The sequence below is a fragment of the Petaurus breviceps genome, unplaced genomic scaffold (assembly GCF_028583685.1).
Source record: "Petaurus breviceps papuanus isolate PSGF00001 unplaced genomic scaffold, PetGlider_PUasm1.0 90925, whole genome shotgun sequence".
Taxonomy (NCBI): domain Eukaryota; kingdom Metazoa; phylum Chordata; class Mammalia; order Diprotodontia; family Petauridae; genus Petaurus; species Petaurus breviceps.
In genome coordinates, this window is record NW_027187380.1 from 34,463,586 (window position 1) to 34,481,625 (window position 18,040).

At 38.5% G+C, this 18,040-nt stretch overlaps 1 protein-coding gene across 3 annotated transcripts in view; it reads right to left on the reverse strand.

The window, feature by feature from the left end:
* Window positions 1–273: 273 nt before the first annotated feature.
* Window positions 274–18,040, reverse strand: part of LOC138152698 (myosin-3) — a 101,985-nt gene continuing 84,218 nt past the window's right edge. For 2 of the 3 annotated variants that reach the window (XM_069076786.1, XM_069076787.1), the window contains 19 exons: window positions 17,079–17,166; window positions 16,873–16,990; window positions 15,870–15,993; window positions 15,632–15,768; window positions 15,104–15,359; window positions 14,466–14,708; window positions 14,188–14,364; window positions 13,965–14,110; window positions 13,720–13,810; window positions 13,014–13,403; window positions 12,779–12,905; window positions 11,359–11,477; window positions 10,994–11,190; window positions 9,301–9,484; window positions 8,322–8,487; window positions 7,371–7,495; window positions 6,587–6,895; window positions 6,267–6,465; window positions 6,077–6,191 (listed from right to left, as the gene is read on the reverse strand). In XM_069076786.1, coding sequence (XP_068932887.1) covers window positions 6,187–6,191; window positions 6,267–6,465; window positions 6,587–6,895; window positions 7,371–7,495; window positions 8,322–8,487; window positions 9,301–9,484; window positions 10,994–11,190; window positions 11,359–11,477; window positions 12,779–12,905; window positions 13,014–13,403; window positions 13,720–13,810; window positions 13,965–14,110; window positions 14,188–14,364; window positions 14,466–14,708; window positions 15,104–15,359; window positions 15,632–15,768; window positions 15,870–15,993; window positions 16,873–16,990; window positions 17,079–17,166 — 3,201 coding nt within the window. In that variant the 3' untranslated portion in view covers window positions 6,077–6,186. Of the gene's footprint in view, window positions 433–1,667; window positions 1,806–1,918; window positions 2,015–3,093; window positions 3,199–3,309; window positions 3,481–6,060; window positions 6,192–6,261; window positions 6,466–6,586; window positions 6,896–7,370; window positions 7,496–8,321; window positions 8,488–9,300; window positions 9,485–10,993; window positions 11,191–11,358; window positions 11,478–12,778; window positions 12,906–13,013; window positions 13,404–13,719; window positions 13,811–13,964; window positions 14,111–14,187; window positions 14,365–14,465; window positions 14,709–15,103; window positions 15,360–15,631; window positions 15,769–15,869; window positions 15,994–16,872; window positions 16,991–17,078; window positions 17,167–18,040 lie in introns of those variants that run through there. The other variant, XM_069076788.1, reaches the window with a different exon arrangement.

An 18,040-nucleotide genomic window follows, 5' to 3' on the forward strand; every position in this document is an offset into this window, starting at 1 on the left:
GAAGGGTATAAACCTTGATATTGTGTTCTTCCTGTAAGGAAGTAATAAGGTCACTACTTATGAGAACATAACAGCTTTCAAAGTAGTTTCACAGACTTAATTTTCCAAAAGCAGTGACTGCTACATAATGTAGTTGTTATCTTCATGCAACCCTGATACAGGCTCCTTTGACTGAACAAATTATTGGCTCACAGAGACATCAACACAAACACAAAGGTCTCTAAATTATTCAACTCTGGGTGGAGAAAAGGATAGAGTGAAGCTGCTCAAAAGTGAAAGCAGAGAGAAGTTTATTATGTGCATGTATATACAGGTGGGGAAAAGCCACATGGCAGCTACAAGCACACATAGTTAGGAACCAGGGAAATATGCATTTTGCATATTTTCTGCCCAGCTCTCAGAAGTAGGTCACTCTTCACTTTCATGTACCACCTGGGAATGGGGAAAAAAAATGAAGGCTTTTTTATTCACATCAGATATCACTGCATTGATCTGCTACTAGACCCTTACTCAAGGCACCTTCATGGATTTACATGCCCATACTTCAGTATGAGAACTCAAGTACATTTTATGGCCCTTAAAATCTATGAACAGCTACATAACTTCAGGCATTCCATTATTTGGAGATTCTAACCCTAAAATTTCTTTAGGAAGAGAGTAAACTATAAGTTAGGCCAGGAAGTAAAGAAGTTAATTTTTAGCAAAAAAAGGATAACTATAGTTATCCTTTCTACATTGCAACTTTAAAAAAATTATTGGGATACCAGGTATATAATATATATAATATACCAGGTATATAATAGTGAGTAAGAGCACCGGCCCCAGAGTCGGGAGACCTGGGATCAGTTCCAGCCTCAGATACTTCACACACACACACACACACACACACAAACTGGCATGTAACCTTGAGCAAGTTACTTAACCCCAATTGCTTTAAAAAAAATTATTATCAATATAACACAGGTCAGCATAAGGAAGCAAATGGGAATTTGGGGGGATTTTTGTAGAAGCTACAGATAACATTCAATGGCCTGCAGAAGACACAGAGCCCATGACCAAATATTTAACCCAGATTTTACAATAAGGTACTATAAACACCTCATTAAAAAAGAAAGAAAAAATTCAAACTTCTTTTCTGGTATGAAAGGAGATCCAAAATATTTTATGCAGATTTGGGCACCTCACCCTAAACCCCCATGATGTGGAAAGGATAACTGTATAATACAAATGTTTTTCAAATATATTTTCCCATTAACTTCAATATAAAATTAGTAATGTTTCAATAGGGAAAAAAATCCCCCCCCCCCCACCATAGGCACGCCCCACTTTGTTCCTTTTCGTTATCTTGTTACCTTCCTATTCCTCCCATCATCAGAGACACTCCTCTCTCCCCAGGCTAAAGCCTGGATACACAATATCTGAAGTGAATGAATTGTTAGAAGTGTGTAATGTCAGACACTCAGTTCCCTATTTTGATGAATCCTTAAAATGTACTCCCCAGAGAACAAGCAGAGGGAAAACTCAATGGGACAATGCTGGTCTTCTATTCTTTCCCTTCGGGGAGACTCTTCAAAATGAAAATATTTCCTTATCCATTCTTCTCTGTTGCCTAATTCAATTCAACTAGTCCTCCCTATCAGTAAAAGGGCTCTTTAAAGCCAACTTACTCTGGTGGAGGTAAAATCCCGGGTCTTAGCTCTTAGCTTATTGACTTGAGACTCTGCAATATCTGCTCGTTCTTCAGCCTCCTCCAGCTCATGTTGAGCCTTTCTGAATTTGGTGAGATGAGCATTAGCTTGTTCATCCTGAAATAAAATAGTCAGAGATGGTAAAGAGGAGGTGTGGGTTTCATCATGTCTTTTGTAAGAAATTAGGATGGTTTGCCAATTGCTTAAGATATCTATGTTATATGACTTACGGCCTCCTCAGCTTGTCTCTTGTAGGATTTGACCTTTACTTGCAGTTTATCCACTAAATCCTGTAATCTTAACACATTCTTCCTGTCTTCTTCACCCTAAAAAGATAAGACAAACATAATAAACTTAACAAGATATAGATGGTAAAGCAACAGTGAATACCATTTGAAGGAGAAACAGATTAGAAGGAACCATGGCCAATTCTCCTCAGCTCTAATTGCTAGGACAATCACAACAAGAAAATTCTCCCCATCTGGTTCCAGTGACTGTGACATCTCCTTGCTACCTGATTGGATCCAATGGAGTTTGGGCTACATTAGTAAAACATCAAATTGACTGTTAGCTTTCTGTCACCATTCAATCAATCAAAAGTCACTTTTAAAGTCTCTACTATGTGCCAGGTATTTTGTTAGGCACTGAATATAAAGACAAAAATGAAGCAGAGCCTACCCTCGAGGAGCTTACAGTCTACCAAGGGAGAAAACATGTTTGTGTAGATGTCTGTGACTTTATGTGTGTATAAAAAATATATGCAATATAAATACAAAGTAATTTGATAGTGAAATCACTATCAGCTAGCACCTCACATAGGAGGTGGTATTTGAGCTGAACTTTGAAGGAAGCCAGGATTCTAAGATTCTAAACTTTGGATCTATCCAAGGGTTTGGTGTCTCTCTCTTATGACTCTGGTCTCTAGAACACAGTAGGCATTTCTTTTTTTTTTTTTTAAGCAATTGGGGTTAAGTAACTTCCTCAAGGTTACATGGCCAGTTATTTCTGGGTGTGGTGCTGAGTATCGGAGCCCAGATTCGATCCCCTAGGTCATCCCAACACTGGACCCAGTGCTCTTACTTGCTGAGCCACCTGGCTGCCCCTAAGCAATTAGGGTTAAGTAACTTCCTCAAGGTTACATGGACAGGTGTTTCTGGGTGTGGTGCTAAGTGTCTGAGCCCGGATTCGATCCCCAGGTCATCCCAACACTGGAGCCGGTGCTCTTACTCGCTGTGCTACTTGGCCGCCCCCTCCTGTAGGCATTTCTTCTTCCACTGGTCTCTATCCCTTACTTATGAATTTTTCTAAGACATTTCTAATTTCAGTATATTTGGAGAGAAAATGGTCATGTTCAAACATATCAGAAAACTCAAAACAGGAAAATATTTGCTTTTCTTCCACTTGCCTGATAAGTCAGCTCTTTGACTCGCCGTTCATATTTCCTGAGTCCCTTAACTGACTCTGTATTTCGTTTCTGCTCTCCTTCAAGTTCAAATTCTAACTCTCGGATCTGGAAAAATAATTGAGAATATTTTGTAGATAGAAGAGAAGTGTCCAGGAAGCATAATTCCCCACTCCATTACATCTAAAAGGAAAAGTTCCATTTAGCTCTGAGAGGTACCCGTGTCTCCAGTTTCTGGATCTGCTTCTTTCCTCCTTTCAGGGCCAGCTGCTCGGCCTCATCCAGGCGATGCTGCAAGTCCTTCACCGTCTGCTCCAGGTTCTTCTTCATCCGCTCCAGGTGGGCACTCGTGTCCTGCTCCTTCTTCAGCTCCTCAGCCATTATGGCCGCCTGGCAACATAAATTACATTCACTTAATGCCACGTGTTTATAAAGGATTCAAGTTTTACAAAATTTTCCTCACTGCAAGGTAAACAGACAGTACCATATTTGAGAAAAGAAGAATGACATAAATGGGGGCTAACACCAGATATAAGAGTAAGACCCAGCACAATAGATATCTTGGCAGTGATACATAGATAATAAATAGGAATTTATATGTAATATTTTAATATGGACCTGTGAGTTCATTAGCATAAGGAAATCCAGGGAAGGAAACTTCCTCTCACAATACAGTGAGAGGAACATCTACAATACATAGTATTAAAGGAATGCAGGGACACTGAAGGGACAAGTGACTTATTCAGGGCCACAGAACCATTATGTTTCAGAGGAAAAACTTGAAACCAGGTCTTCTTGATTCTAAGGTCATCTCTCTCTATCCACTTTTCCAATGTTTCTTCTCAATACAGAAGCAAGAAGTAGGTGCTAATTAAAAAAATGATTGCTATTAGAGAAAAAAATTGATAATTTAATAACATTTTAAATAGTTATAATTCTAAAGTGTATTGAAAAGAATCTTCAGTATGTGAAGTAGTAATCCTCAGAAAAAGACTGCTTTTCCCTTTCCTTAGGTTCAATTTTTTGGCTCCTCAAAGTATGTGCCTTCATTATTTAATGCTAATCATTGCTTAATAGAGGTAGTGAAAGGAAACAAAAATGTAAATTTTACAAAGGAAACAGACATGAAGAGGTTAATTTCTATTAATGTTACACTACTAAATTATTATTATATTACCAAATTCTGTAAATAAAAGAATCACAGAATAGAAAGGACCTTAGAGTTCAACTAGCCCAACCCCCTTATTATACAGATTAATATACTGATGCTCAGGAAATGGAAATGATTTGCTCAAATTCCCAAGGTTAGTGAGAGGATGGACCTAAGACTAATCTAGTGAATAGAGCACTGGCCCTAGAGTCAGGAGGACCTGAGTTCAAATCCGGCCTCAGACACTTAACACTTACTAGTCCTGTGACCTTGGGCAAGTCACTTAACCCCAATTGCCCTGCCCTCCCCCCTCCAAAGAAGCCAAAAAAAAAAAAAGACTAATCTAGCATGTTAGAGCTATCTTATGCCCTTTCTGGTATATCTTGGGATATCTAAAGAGGTCCCTACGGAGACTCTTCAAGAAACCTGATAACTTTCTGATTCTATCTGGTTGGGTCCATCCTAATTTGCTGCAATCAAGTGGTGAGAAAAAGGGATTAATGTATGGAGAGATTAGGTGCTCCACTGGTACCTTCAAATTATAGAAAAAAAAACAGAACCTATAGGAAGACCTTTAAAGTTTTGGGTGGATTCTTTGGGAAGTATCTATGGAAAAATATGGTTAATAATCACATAGGATAAAAAAAGCAGCATACAAAGCCCATATTGGTGAGATCATAGAACTATAAAAGTATTGAAGAAGCATAAATATAACTAAAATTCATTCTGTATCTCCCAGTCATGGGAGAGAAAAAGTGGTGGTGGTGGTGATAGTGCCAAGGACAATGTCTGGGTTAGCAGAGTTTTGTTTTTGTAGATTTTTTTGTAGTTTGGGGTGGGAAAGTCAACAAATTGTAATGATTTACAGCCAGCAAAAAAAAACCACAGGATTGAAGAGAAGGTGAAAGTTCAAGGATAGAGATGCATCTATAGCAAATAACATTTGAGGACCTGAGCAAAGATGAGATACTCTCAGAGAGATAAAAAAAAAATAGGTGAATCTAAAAACTAACAAAACAAGACTAAAGCAGAAAGCAAGCCAGCCTTATGTAAAAGAACAACCAATTGGAGAAAAAAAGTTCTTAGTGTACCCCAGAGAATGGTATCAAAGCTACAGATGCATAACTGGGAATAGGGAGAATGATGTCTTCCCTAGGATGGTGGGAAGAGAGGTGAGGGTTGCTTAGGTAAGGAAAGAGAGCTTTGTTAGGAAATTGCAATGTTTTTATGGAAAATGGTACCAGTTGGTCTCAATTTTGCCTTTGCAATAAAGCAAAGAAAGAAAGAATAGAAAGAACCAGAACATAATAGCTTCTAGTTTCTCACTCTCTATGGTATCTGTAAGACATTGCTGCTTATACAAAATTTTTCAACAAGAAGGGAGGATACAAGCTGAGCCAGATGTATATAGAATAGAAAGAATATTTACAGTACAATGCCATTCATCACACCCATTCATGTATATATTTGTATATATTCCCTTGACAGATTGTTAAGAACCAGTTCTAATGATGCTTTAATAATCTTGCTATTAAATGATGAGTTTGCCAGTTTAGTGGATGGACTTGGAGATAGAAAGACCTGGGTTCAAATCCTGACTCAGAAGCTTACTAGCTATGTAACCCTAAGCTATTTACTTAACCTTTTTCACACTCAGTTTGTAAAATGGGGATAATGGTAGTGCCTAAATTATTGTAGGGTGGTTGTGAGGATGTAAAGTGCTTTGTAAACCAGCATATAAAATGCTAGCTAACATTAGAGTTCTTGGTAATTGAATAGAGAATAAAAATAAGCTGTTACAAAGAAGAAAAGAACCTTACATCTGTTATAGCTTTCTTTGCTTTCTCTTCAGCATTTCTTGCATCCCTACTGGCATCCTCAACCTCACTTTGGAGTTGAGTAACATCCGTTTCAAGCTTCTTCTTGGTATGAATGAGGCTGGTGTTCTAATGTAAAGAAAAAGAAAGAAGTTAGCCTTGTGTCCAAGGCTCCATCTCTTCTCTTTCCTCACTTTGACTTGCCTGAGTGTGCAGCAGTTGCACCCTCTCATTAGAATCCAAGAGCTCCTGTTCAGCCAGTTTCCGAGCTCTCTCAGTCTGTTCCAAGGCAGCTCGGAGTTCTTCCACTTCTGCCTGCAACAAGTTGGCTCTGCGTTCAACAATGGCAAGCTGTTCTTTCAGGTCCTCCTGGCCTCGAAGAGCGTCATCCAGGTGCAGTTGGCTATCCTGATTAGAAAGACAACAAGGATGTTCTTGGAAGTATTAGGATCATGACCATTATAGCCCAGGGTCCATCGTTTTACAAATATCGGTGGCTAAGTCAAAAGCCAGGGTGTGCAACACCAACCTTGAGCTGTCCCTGCACATTCCTGAGGTGCTTCAGTGTCTCAGCAGCCTGGCGGTTAGCATGGCTCAGCTGGATCTCTATCTCATTTAAATCTCCTTCCATCTTCTTCTTTATCCGAATGGCCTCATTCCTGCTTCGCACTTCTGAATCTAGGGCACTCTGCATGGTCTCCACGGTTCTCTGGTAGTTTCTCTTTAGCTGTTCAATCTCTTCATCTTTCTCTGCTATCTTTCTATCAATTTCTGATTTTACTTGCGTCAGCTCAAGCTGGATGCGGAGGATTTTAGCCTCTTCATGCTCAAGAGCTGCCTTTAAAAGGAAATAAAAAACTTGAGCAGGGACAATGCAGAGAATACTATGTTTAGAGACAGTTAAGGCCCAGCTAAAATACCACCTGCCACTTCTGTAGTTTCCTAAGTTTCTTAAGTTTTCCTGTAGTTTCTAAGTTTCCTAGTTTATCTTCCATATGCATCCATGTCACTGAGAAGCTACTAGCAATGATAATAAATCTCATCTTTGAGATCTTATATTTATATTTATGCAATAATTTTCTTAAAGGCCTTCAGATGCAATTCTTAGACATTATTACACCTTACAATAATGTTATGCAAAGGGTAAGAAAGGTATTATCACTGCTGTTTTACAGAGGAGTAGTTAAGACAAGGAGAGGAAAAGGAATATAATGAAAAAAAAATCAGGAAATAAAAAGACATCCCAAACCTAAACCAAAGCTATATCCATTCTCACCCTATCTTCCTCTGCTTTTCTTAACACCAAAACCTACCTCTGCTTCCTCAAGAGCCAGTTGTGTATCAGCTTTTTCCAACTCAATCTGCTTTCTTGATTTCTCAAGTTCATGGATGGTTTTACCATTTTCAGCAATTTGTTCAGTAAGATCTGCTATCTCCTCTATGAAGTAAAAAGTGAACATTAGTTTAAAATGCCTAGAGTTCAAAAGATTTTCTCAACCACTAAATCTGAAATTTTCAAAGGTTGCTAGGTGTCAGAGTGGATAGAACATTGGGTTTGGAGTGAGGAAGCCTAATTGTCACAAGTTCAAATCTTGTCTCAGACATTTACTAGCTGTGTGACCCTAGGTAAGTCACTTAACCCTGTTTGCCTCAGTTTCCTCTTCTGTAAAATGAGTTGAAGAAGGAAATTGCAAACCACTCTAGTATCTTTGCCAAGAAAACCCGAAATGGGGTCATGGAGAATCAGACACTGAAATGACTAAACAACAATAAAATCTGAAATTCTACCAATATAGTTTTGAGGGGGGTAAACCAACACAATTATATGTAAAATGACATATGCCTCACTGTATACGTGCTAAACTATAAGCTCTTTCAAGGAAGAGATCATGTTTTAAATTGCTTTCATATTCTCCAATAGCAGCCAATGAGGACCCTACATACAATTGGGCAGCAACAAATGTTTCATTAACTAATATATCAGAAGTCTCCCAAAGTCAAGATACCATATATGTACAAATTGCACTGATAGTAATTACTACCTATCTGTTTAGTGGTAGCGAAAGAGACTGTCAACATATTCCTAACAAAAGTGGCAGCATTCCCTGCCCTGGTGGCGCTGGCAGCCCTGGAAGCCCTGGAACTGCAAAGTGAGTCTGAAGGCATGCTAGGTGAGCATAATTCCTCATTCTACACAGTAATGTGACAGAAGTACAAAGGCAGGAATTTTCACAAAATTTTCCATATTAGCTACCAGAACTTACGCTCTAGATTCTTGTTTTCTCGCTTCACAGTTTCCAGTTGATCTAAGGATTCTTCATAGGCATTTTTCAATTTGAACAGTTCAGTGCTCAAAGAGCGGGACTCCTTTAGAGCTGCTTCCAACTCAACCTGACTTTCCTCACACTTTGTCTTCCATTCAGCCAGGACCTGAAAAAACAAAGGTAAACTGAATTATTCACTGTATTATCCAGCTAACAGACTTTTCTGCTTTGCTCTTCCACAGTCTGCAACCATTAATATGGAGCGGCAATGTCAGAACCTGATTTGTCATTTCTGTCTCTCACTTCTCCTTTCCTTTAATCTCATTCTGTGGAAAAGCACAGGTCATAAAGTCACTTTCTCAGACAGACCAAGACTTTATTCCCTCCTAGCCCTCCACATATTTGTATTTCTAATATTAAAAATGATTGCATAGGATATAAAGAGGGGAGGGAGAGAGAGACAGACAGAGAGAGAGAGAGAGAGAGAGAGAGAGAGAGATGTTTCATTAGTAGGTATTAAATTTGCATATTTGGGCCTGCTGAAGGGGAGCTTTCCACATGAAACCTCTGACCAGATTTTCAACAAGTCTTTAACTGTCTCTATAGCTTCAAGCAGACCAGCAACAGGATGAAAAAAAAAACATAGAATCCTATAGCTGGAAGGAACTTTAGAGGGTTTGAACTTGGGTTCTCTGACTCCAAATCTAGCACTCTTTCTAGCCTCTTAAAAGTCATTTTGAACTGAACAGCACAATGTAATTTGGAAATAGCTGTATAAATAGAGACAGGTTCAAAAAGAACCAAGGAATGGCAGAGTAGGAAGGAATTTTAAAGATCATTTCACCAAAACTAAAGACTAGAGGAGAGACATGACTTGTCCAAGGTCATGTGGCTAGGTGGCAGCCGGTGCCATGGTCAGATCCAAGACATCCTCTCTTCTAGACTTTCTGCTGTACCCCACTGTGTGTTAATAAGGTACCTTATCAAAATTCCTTTGTTTTTTATCCAGAGCAGCTGCCAATGAGTTGGCTCGTTCAACATCTATTATAAGGTCCTCCACTTCTCCTTGTAGCCGCTGCTTTGTCTTTTCTAAGGAAGCACACTTTGCATTTACTGCTTCAACCTGCTCCTCAGCATCTTGAAGGCGCTGAGCAAGTTTTTTCCTTAAAGGATAAGAGACAAAAGCAAATTTTATTACATTTTCACTACTTTTTAAATATATTTATTCAAAGTAAGTTGAGGAGCATTTATTAAGTGCTTACAGCTATGCTGGGCAGCAGGTGTTCAAAGAAAAGCAAACATAGTTCCTGACTTTAAGGTACTTCCAATCTCATAGATTCATATTTAGATTTGGTAGGGATCTTGTGGGTCATTTAGTCCAACCTCTTCATTTTACAGATGAGGGTGAGTGACTGGACCAAGGTCACATCAGGAAGAAAATGACAGAGGTAGAATCTTAACCCAAGTCCTCCAACTCCAATGCCAATGCTCTTCCACTGTAACATGTCACCTTTCATTAACCTACTGCTTATGCTTCTTTTCCTAACATCTACTTATTCCATTATCTCTAAAGTATCTTTTTTGTTTTTGAGGCATTCAGGGCTAAGTAGTTAAGTGACATGTCCAGGGTCATACAGCTAGTAAGTGTTTGAGGTCAGATTTTAATTCAGGTCTTCTTATCTTCAGGGCCAGTGCTCTATCCATTGCATCACCTTAAAGTATTTATTTTCTACCGAAATATTGGTATGAACAGATAAGCTGTATCTTGTCTCCAGAAACGATCACACTTCTTTAGCTTATTGATGGAAATTTACGGAATATCAGGTACCATTTTATAGTATAGCAAAAGAGAATAGAAAGAAAAAAAATATTTCATTAGAGCTTCTGGTTTCTAAAACAAAAGATCTTATGCACAAGTGATTCTAAATTCAATATAATAATAGAATATTTTTATATGGTACGTAGAGATTTAAGAAGTATTTTATTTCATTTGATCTGCACAAAAGTCCAGTGAAAAAAGTACTGTTGTCAAGTGATCTGCCCAGGATCACATAGCTATGAAGTACCTTCCTGACTCTAAGGCCATCACTCTGTCCAGTATTTCATTTAGCTTCCTGAGAAGGCACCTGATGTGATAGGTAGAAGTGATGGGACCAATATCTACCATAGTTTCCTCTTATCCTTCCTCTTCTTCCCCCCAAAAATAAGTTAGGCTAGATTTCCCCTAAAAGGTGACAAGGCCATGACTTTATTGGCCCCATACTGGAGCAAGAATCAAGCTGTGGCTCCCTTGATACAGCTTCTTGGTGTGCTCTGCCTCTGTTGCTGGGGCTTACTGGTAGCTTATGAGCCTAAAAGTTCCTACTCACAGAGAACCAGTATCCTTCAGACTTGGTGGATGTCTGAGACCACCACCCTATCCCACTGAGCAGATGCCTATCTAGATGGAGACCAAGAAGGCCAAATGAGCTAAGTGATATTGTCTATTCCTTCCTTTTTGCTAACTGGTTAATGACCTGTGAGTACCTCATTTAGCCTCACTTATAACCTGAACAAGCAGGATGCCAGCATCTATCTATTTTAGGTGAGGGGAAAACCTTGGTAGATATTGGTCATATCACAGTGGGATTTTTAGAATTTTAATTCCCTCCTAAACAAACACTATTTCATACTTGGCCTCTTCAAGTTCCTCTGTGCGCTGAATGGCATCTGTCTCATATTTGGTCCTCCACTGGGCAACCTCACTATTGGCCTTGGACAATACCCTTTGAAGCTCAGCCTTGGCTTCTTGTTCTTCTTCATATTGTTCCCGTAACAAATCACAGTCATGACGGGAAGATTGTAGTCCGTGGGCCAGGGCATTCTTGGCCTGGAAAATACAAAGAGAACAGAGAATGGATTAAGATAAAATGTTAATACTACTTGCAAAATTCAATTTCAATTCAGTTTCTGTTACCTACAGAATTTTCTTATTCTGGTGGTGGCAACAGAAAATATAGAGCAGTAGGCAAATATTACCACAGTATATAGTATTTACCTTAGTCTCTTCTTCCAACTGCCTCTTGAGTTCTTCAATTTGTTGAGTAAATGCTTGTTTGCTCCTAGAAAGCTGGGATACAATGCTTTCTTTTTCTTCTAGCTGACGGCTCAGTTCACCTGTGATCAAAGGTGGGAGTGGGAGAGGTAAAACTCTTTAATATCATTAACAAACTGCTGCTAAGTGCCCACATATGGCACTGTGCTGGTTATTAGAGATATAGAAGCATATAATATGGTTCCTAATCTTATTAGACTTACAATTTTGTGGGGGACAAAGGATAATGCACATTAAATCATAAATAGTATCAAGTAGTATATGCGAAGTGCCAAGTGATATGATGCTTTGTAAAAGCCTTTGGAAAGTGAATCTTCAGTTCTTTGGTTGTGGCTCCTAGCAAGTTAATTTACCTATGTGGCAATGGAATCTGGTCTGGAAAGAGTTATGGTTTCCCAGTCAAAGGCACTAAAAGCATTAGTGAGTCTCTCACTCACTACATGATTTGGCACATGACCCTTAATCTCTTTGGGCTTCAGGCTTCTCAGTTGTATAATGAAGAAGTTGGACTAAATGATGGTTCGGTTCTAAAACTCTAGGTTGCTACTATTTGTTGAGCAATTGCTCTTTCCTGTCTTCTCCAGAGTTATGCTCCTTTTCTGGTAAATCACCCACCATCCCTTTATAAGCTGTTTCAATTGTCCTTCCTAAAAATGAACTTCCTTAGCCACTCTCTAAGGCTTCTTATCCTTAGTGATAATCAGCTCTACCTTTGATACTCTGATCTCATCATCTGGGGGTGTGTTTCATTGTTTCTGCACCATTAGCTGACACAAGCATGTCTTATTTTTGAAAAAATATCTAATCCAATGGCTAAACAAGTTGTGGTATATGAATGTAATGGAATACTATTGTGCTATAAGAAATGAGGAGCAGGAGAATTTCATAATAACCTGGAGAGACATACAAACTGATGTTGAATAAGAAGAGCAGAACCAGGAGAACTTTGTACACAATTACAGACACAATGTATGTGTGACAACCAACTTTGATAGACTGGGCTCTTCTCAGCAATGCAAGGTTGACAACTCCAAAAGACTCATGATGGAAAAGAGATGTCCACAACCAGAGAAAGAACTATTGAGTTTGAATGCAGATTGAAGCAAACAACCTGCTCTCTTTTTCTTGTTTTGTTTCCTCTTTCCCATTGTTCCTTGCATTGGTTATAATCCTTCTTTACAACCGGACTAATGTTTAGTGTGAGGATATTTGTAGATCCTATATTTGATTGCATGCTGTCATGGGAGAGGGAGGGGGAGAAAATTTGATACTCAAGGGATTATGGAACTGAATCTTGTAAACGAAAAATAAACAAATAAATTAATGAAAAAAAATCTAATCCAACTTTCAGTCTCATCCTCACCGGACTCAGTCTGTAAACGAGCCTTCTGAGCAGTCAGCTCATTCAAACTCCTTTGAGTTTCTTCCGTCTTGCTCCGTGACTCACTTATCTGGTCCTCCAGTGTCCGACATATCTTTTCTAGATTTGCCTAGAAAATTGAGAAACCACAGCCTCATCATTCCACTTACAACTGAATCAACATTCGGGTTTCCAATTAGTTAAGAGCTTTGGTCTTGACGTTGAAAAAGAAAAGCACCTTAGATTTCGATACACTTTCCACATTACTAGCGAGGTCATCGATCTCCAGCTTGAGTTCACTCTTCTCCTTCTCCAGCTTCTGTTTGACCCTCTGCAGGTTGTCGATTTGCTCACTGAGTTCAGCCGCACTGTCTGCGTGCTTCTTCCTCAAGGTGGCAACCATAGCTTCGTGCTGTAGAGTGGCCTCTTCAAGATCCCGGCGCAACTTCAGGAATTCTGCCTCTCGCTTCTTGTTGAGTTCAATTTGGGTTGAAGTGACGCCTCCAGCCTCCTCCAGTCTTTCACTCAGCTCCTCTAGTTCCCGGGCATAATCACTTCGTTGTTTCTCTGCCTTTGCCCTAGTGGCCCTCTCTGCTTCAATCTCCTCTTCCAACTCTTCAATTCGAGCCTGTATAAGATAATCATGCCATGGTCACTATTTCAAGGATAACTTTAAATGTAAAGAAAAAAAGGTTAATTATTAAATGAGGAAATTGTGACATTCCAGGCAATGCAGACACAGGGGTGGTTTGTTTTTCTTACTTTGCCGTTATCATTTTTCTGAGAGCAGAATGAGAACTTGGAGGAATAAGTAGGGCCCCACCCATTTGACTTATCTTTGTAACTCTCCAAATTGCCATCTACAATAGATCCTTTTATTATACAGGGCAGAGGATATGTAATGACTACATCAAATTCTGCAACGTCCCTGTCAAGCTTCTTACTTGTAGTTCTTTGATTTTCTTTTGGAATTGAAGGCCCAAAGTTTGCTCATCTTCTAGTTTGCTTTGCAACTGACTATATTCAAAGTCCTTCCTATGGAAGAAAAAAAAATTAAAAATATAAAGAAAACCCATCAAAACCACACACTTTTAGATACAGAAAGGACATTATTAAAGATAATACAAACTCATTTTACAAACAAGGAGACTCTAATTTCAAAATAAAAATAGGTAGTTTTATGGCATACTTCTTTAGTCTTTCATCCAACTGCTGTTTGTCATTTTCTAAATCTAATATGGATTCCTGGGCAAGTTTCAAGTCTCCTTCAAGCTTTCTTTTATTCCTTTCGAGGTCTACGCGAACTTTCTTTTCTTGTTCCAGGGAGCTTTCAAGCTGAAAGAAGAATAGTTTTAGTTCGATAACAAATGGCTTTCAAATTTTGGTCATTTACTGAGCTGACTATCACTCACATCATCAACTTGTTGTTCCAGTTTGCTCTTAGTTTTTGTCAATGTATTGACTTTGTCTTCTTCAGCTTGAAGGTCATCCAGAGTTTGTTGATGGGCCTCTTGGAGAGCCTTCTTCTCCTTCGTTAGCTTTGCAATTGTTTCATCCAGGCCTGCCAATTCCTCAGTTAGATTTTTAACCTGTGAAAAAAGCGGACAGGAAGGCACTGTAAATTATCCGAGCACCTACCCTGAGTCCCTCAATGACTTACATCAAGAAGAAATACCCACATAGATCATACCTTGTTTTCTGTAGCATGTTTTTCCTTTTCCACCTTGGCTAGTGTTAGCTCAAGGTCATCGATGTCTTTCTTGAGTTCTGAACATTCATCCTCCAGTTTCCTCTTCTTGGCTGTCAGTTCAGCATTGATCTCTTCCTCATCCTCAGCCCTTTCAGTCACTTCCTTGATTTTAGCTTCAAGTTGAAATTTGGCTTTAATCAGCTGGTCACATCTTTCCTCAGCATCCAACAAATTTTCACTTTCCTTTGAAAGAGAGAGTTATTTCCTTTAAGAAGATAAATTCTGACATGCCTTACATCCTTAATTATTCAATAAGCACTATAATATTCTCCAACTAGTAAATGTCAGCTTTCATACTGAAAAAGTAACACTAATTAACTGGTGCTTCAATTAATTAAATCAAAGAACACAGATTTAGCATAGAAAGGGATCTTAGAAATCAACTAGTCCAATCTCCTCATTTTACAGACAATGAAACTGAACCCTAGAAGGTAAAGTGACTTGTCCACAGTCACATAGTAATAGAAAACAGAGGAAGAATTTAAACTCAGGTCCTTTGTCTTCAAACCTAGCACCATTTTCATTGTATCATGCTAGCTACTGAAAGGAAATGGTAGAAAGGATTGCAAAATACATACAGCTTGTACTTGGAGCTGAAGGTCATTTTTTTCTTGTAGCAGAGTCACCATTTTTTCCTCAAGCTCTTTTCTTTTTGCCTCTGACTTGGCAAGTTCATCTTTAGTTTTCTGGAATTCTTCCTTGATGGTGGCCATCTCCTTTTCTGTTTCAGCACTCTTGAGGAGGGGTTTAATCTTGAAAAATAACTTCATCCATGGCCAGTGTTTGACATTCATGAATGAGCGAATGTTGTACTGAATACAAAAGATGGACTCCCTGTAAGAAAACTTTGGTTACTTTGAGAAGACTCTTTTTTCTCCCAAAGAGAGAGAGGGACGAGGAGAGAAAGACAGAGACAGAGACAGAGAGACAGACAGACAGAAAGACAGAGAGAGAGAGAAAGAGAGAGACAGAGAGAGAAAGAGAGAGAGACACAGAGACAGAGAGACAGAGAGAGACAGAGAGACAGAGAGAGGGACAGAGAGAGAGAGAGAGAGAGAGAGAGAGAGAGAGAGAGAGAGAGAGAATGAACTAAGACAGTCCTCTACCTTCTCTGGACCATCTTTTGGAATTCAACTCTCATGAGGAACCCTCTGCACACGGCCTGAGTCCGTGTAATCAGTTTAGCCAAACGATCATCCCTCATCTCTTCCAGAGTTCCCAGCAAGCCAGCTTTAAAGAACACCTTAAAGGAGAAAAGGTAAAGCAACACTTAGTTTTTTGTTAGCTGTAATAAGAAAGCAAGTGTCTAACATGTGGAATATATTGGAAATATTAAGTAATTACCTTGGTATGCCCAAATTTGTACTGGGTGTGGTCAATATCAATAGATGCCAACAATTTTTCACAAGCTTTCTTACTATCAATAAACTGTCCCTCTGGGATAGCACTGGCATTCAATACACGGTACCTGAAAATTTAAACATAAGGCAAATGTTGGATTGCTAAAGTTGCAAGAACCTTAAAGATTATCAAGACTAAGCAACTCATTATATGAATAAAGAAACAGAGATGCAAAGAGATGAAGTAATTTGCCCAAAGTCATACATCTACTTAATGCCAGAATCACAGTTAGGACTAACATCTCCTGACTAGGATACATGGTTCAGTCTCTAGAAAAGAAATACATACATCTTATTCAAGTGCCGAATTAAGAATTCTAGAAGGAAGTCCGTTTGAAAGTGACCTCCTATCATCACTTCTTCATTTTAGTTACCAAATAATAAATAGCCCTTAATTACAGGTCTAACCATTATCACTCCCCTGCTCAATAAATGACAATGGTTCCCTATTACCTCTATAACTCCTTTCTGGCATTTAAAACCCCAGCCTTGTCATAAATGACTCTATTTTACACAATCTATAGTACAACTAAGCTTGTGTCCTTGCTATTCCTCAAACATGCATTCCTTCTCCTCTTTCTGTGCCTCACCCTTGTCTGGAGTACATCCATGCCTTATATCTACCTCTTAGAATTTCTAGTTGCCTTCAAAGCTTAGCTCAAGTGTCATTTCTTACATGAGGTTTTCTAGAGGCTCCCAAATGCTGCTGTCTCCCACCACCAAATTATCATGTAACCAACTTTGTATATACTTCTATGTAGAGATGTGGTCTCCTCTGATAGAAGGTCAGGAATATTAATGTCAGGAGCTATTTAATTCTTGTCTTTGTAATCTCAAAATTCCTGGCACATAGTAGCCTCTTAATAAATGCTTACTATTTAATTGATTGGTTCAGATGCCAGCATTATCTCTTCTCATTAGAAGATATGAATTTTTTAATCCCATACCTTTGTTTAAAATCTCCATAAAGGATCCTATTTGGGAATCCCTTTCTGCAAATCCTGATACCTTCCAGGACACCGTTACAGCGTAGCTGATGTAAAACAAGACTGTGTTCCATGGCTCCTGAGATAGAGAAGCAAACAAAAAAAATCAAATATACAACAAATTACCTGGCACAGTGAATAGTTTGGAGATTCATATTGTGAATTACCTGGGGTTTTGGTTTCATTGGGAATTATACAACGCACAAAATGAGGGTGAGTTGTTCTTAAATTTGACATCAACTTGTTCAGATTTTCCTAAAGAAATACAAGGTAGGCAAATCAAAAAGCTTTAAAAGAACGTATACTTTCCTCTGATTTACTACGCCTTACTGAGCAGCTCTAGATTTTTATGAAATGATAAGAAATATCCTTTAGAATTATACCTAAATACAAATGAATACCAACTTTAACCTTCAGCTTTCATGACAGATGGTCTTATGTAGACAGAGGCATAGTGGACATTTTAGGGTTACATGTTCAATTACATTATCCTCTTCTAGTCAGTTTACTGACTCAAAGTAGCTATCCATTTGTATAGCACTTTGAAGTTTGCAAAACACTTTACATACATTTTCTCATTTGATTCTCAAAACAATCCTGTGATGTAGGTGCTATTATTATCTCCATTTTACATATAAGTACACTAAATCCAAGAAAGGCTAAATGATTTTCCCTAGATCAAACAGTAAGTTTCTGAGATATATTCTAACCTGGATCATTTTGACCTCAAGTCAATGAGGCTCAACACCCTGAAATACACACACTACATATATGTGTATCTATGTATGTTTATGTGTATATATACATATGTGTATATAAATATAAGTGTATGTGAATATATGTGTGTATATATGTGCATATGTATACATATATACATACACACACATATATATATCTTTCTGAGGTCATTCACTGGGGTATTAGGTACCAATCCTATGTCATAAATCAAGTCAGAAAAGATTTGTCAAGGGCCTATTGTGTGCAAGGGTAGCCAGTCCCCCACTTAGTTGTGTTAAACACAGTAAAAAATAATAATCAGTTTCTGGACCTACTTTCGTAACTGTTTCAACTACAATAAATCACGTTGTTAATACATCCCATTAAATATTAGATGATAAGGTGATAAGCT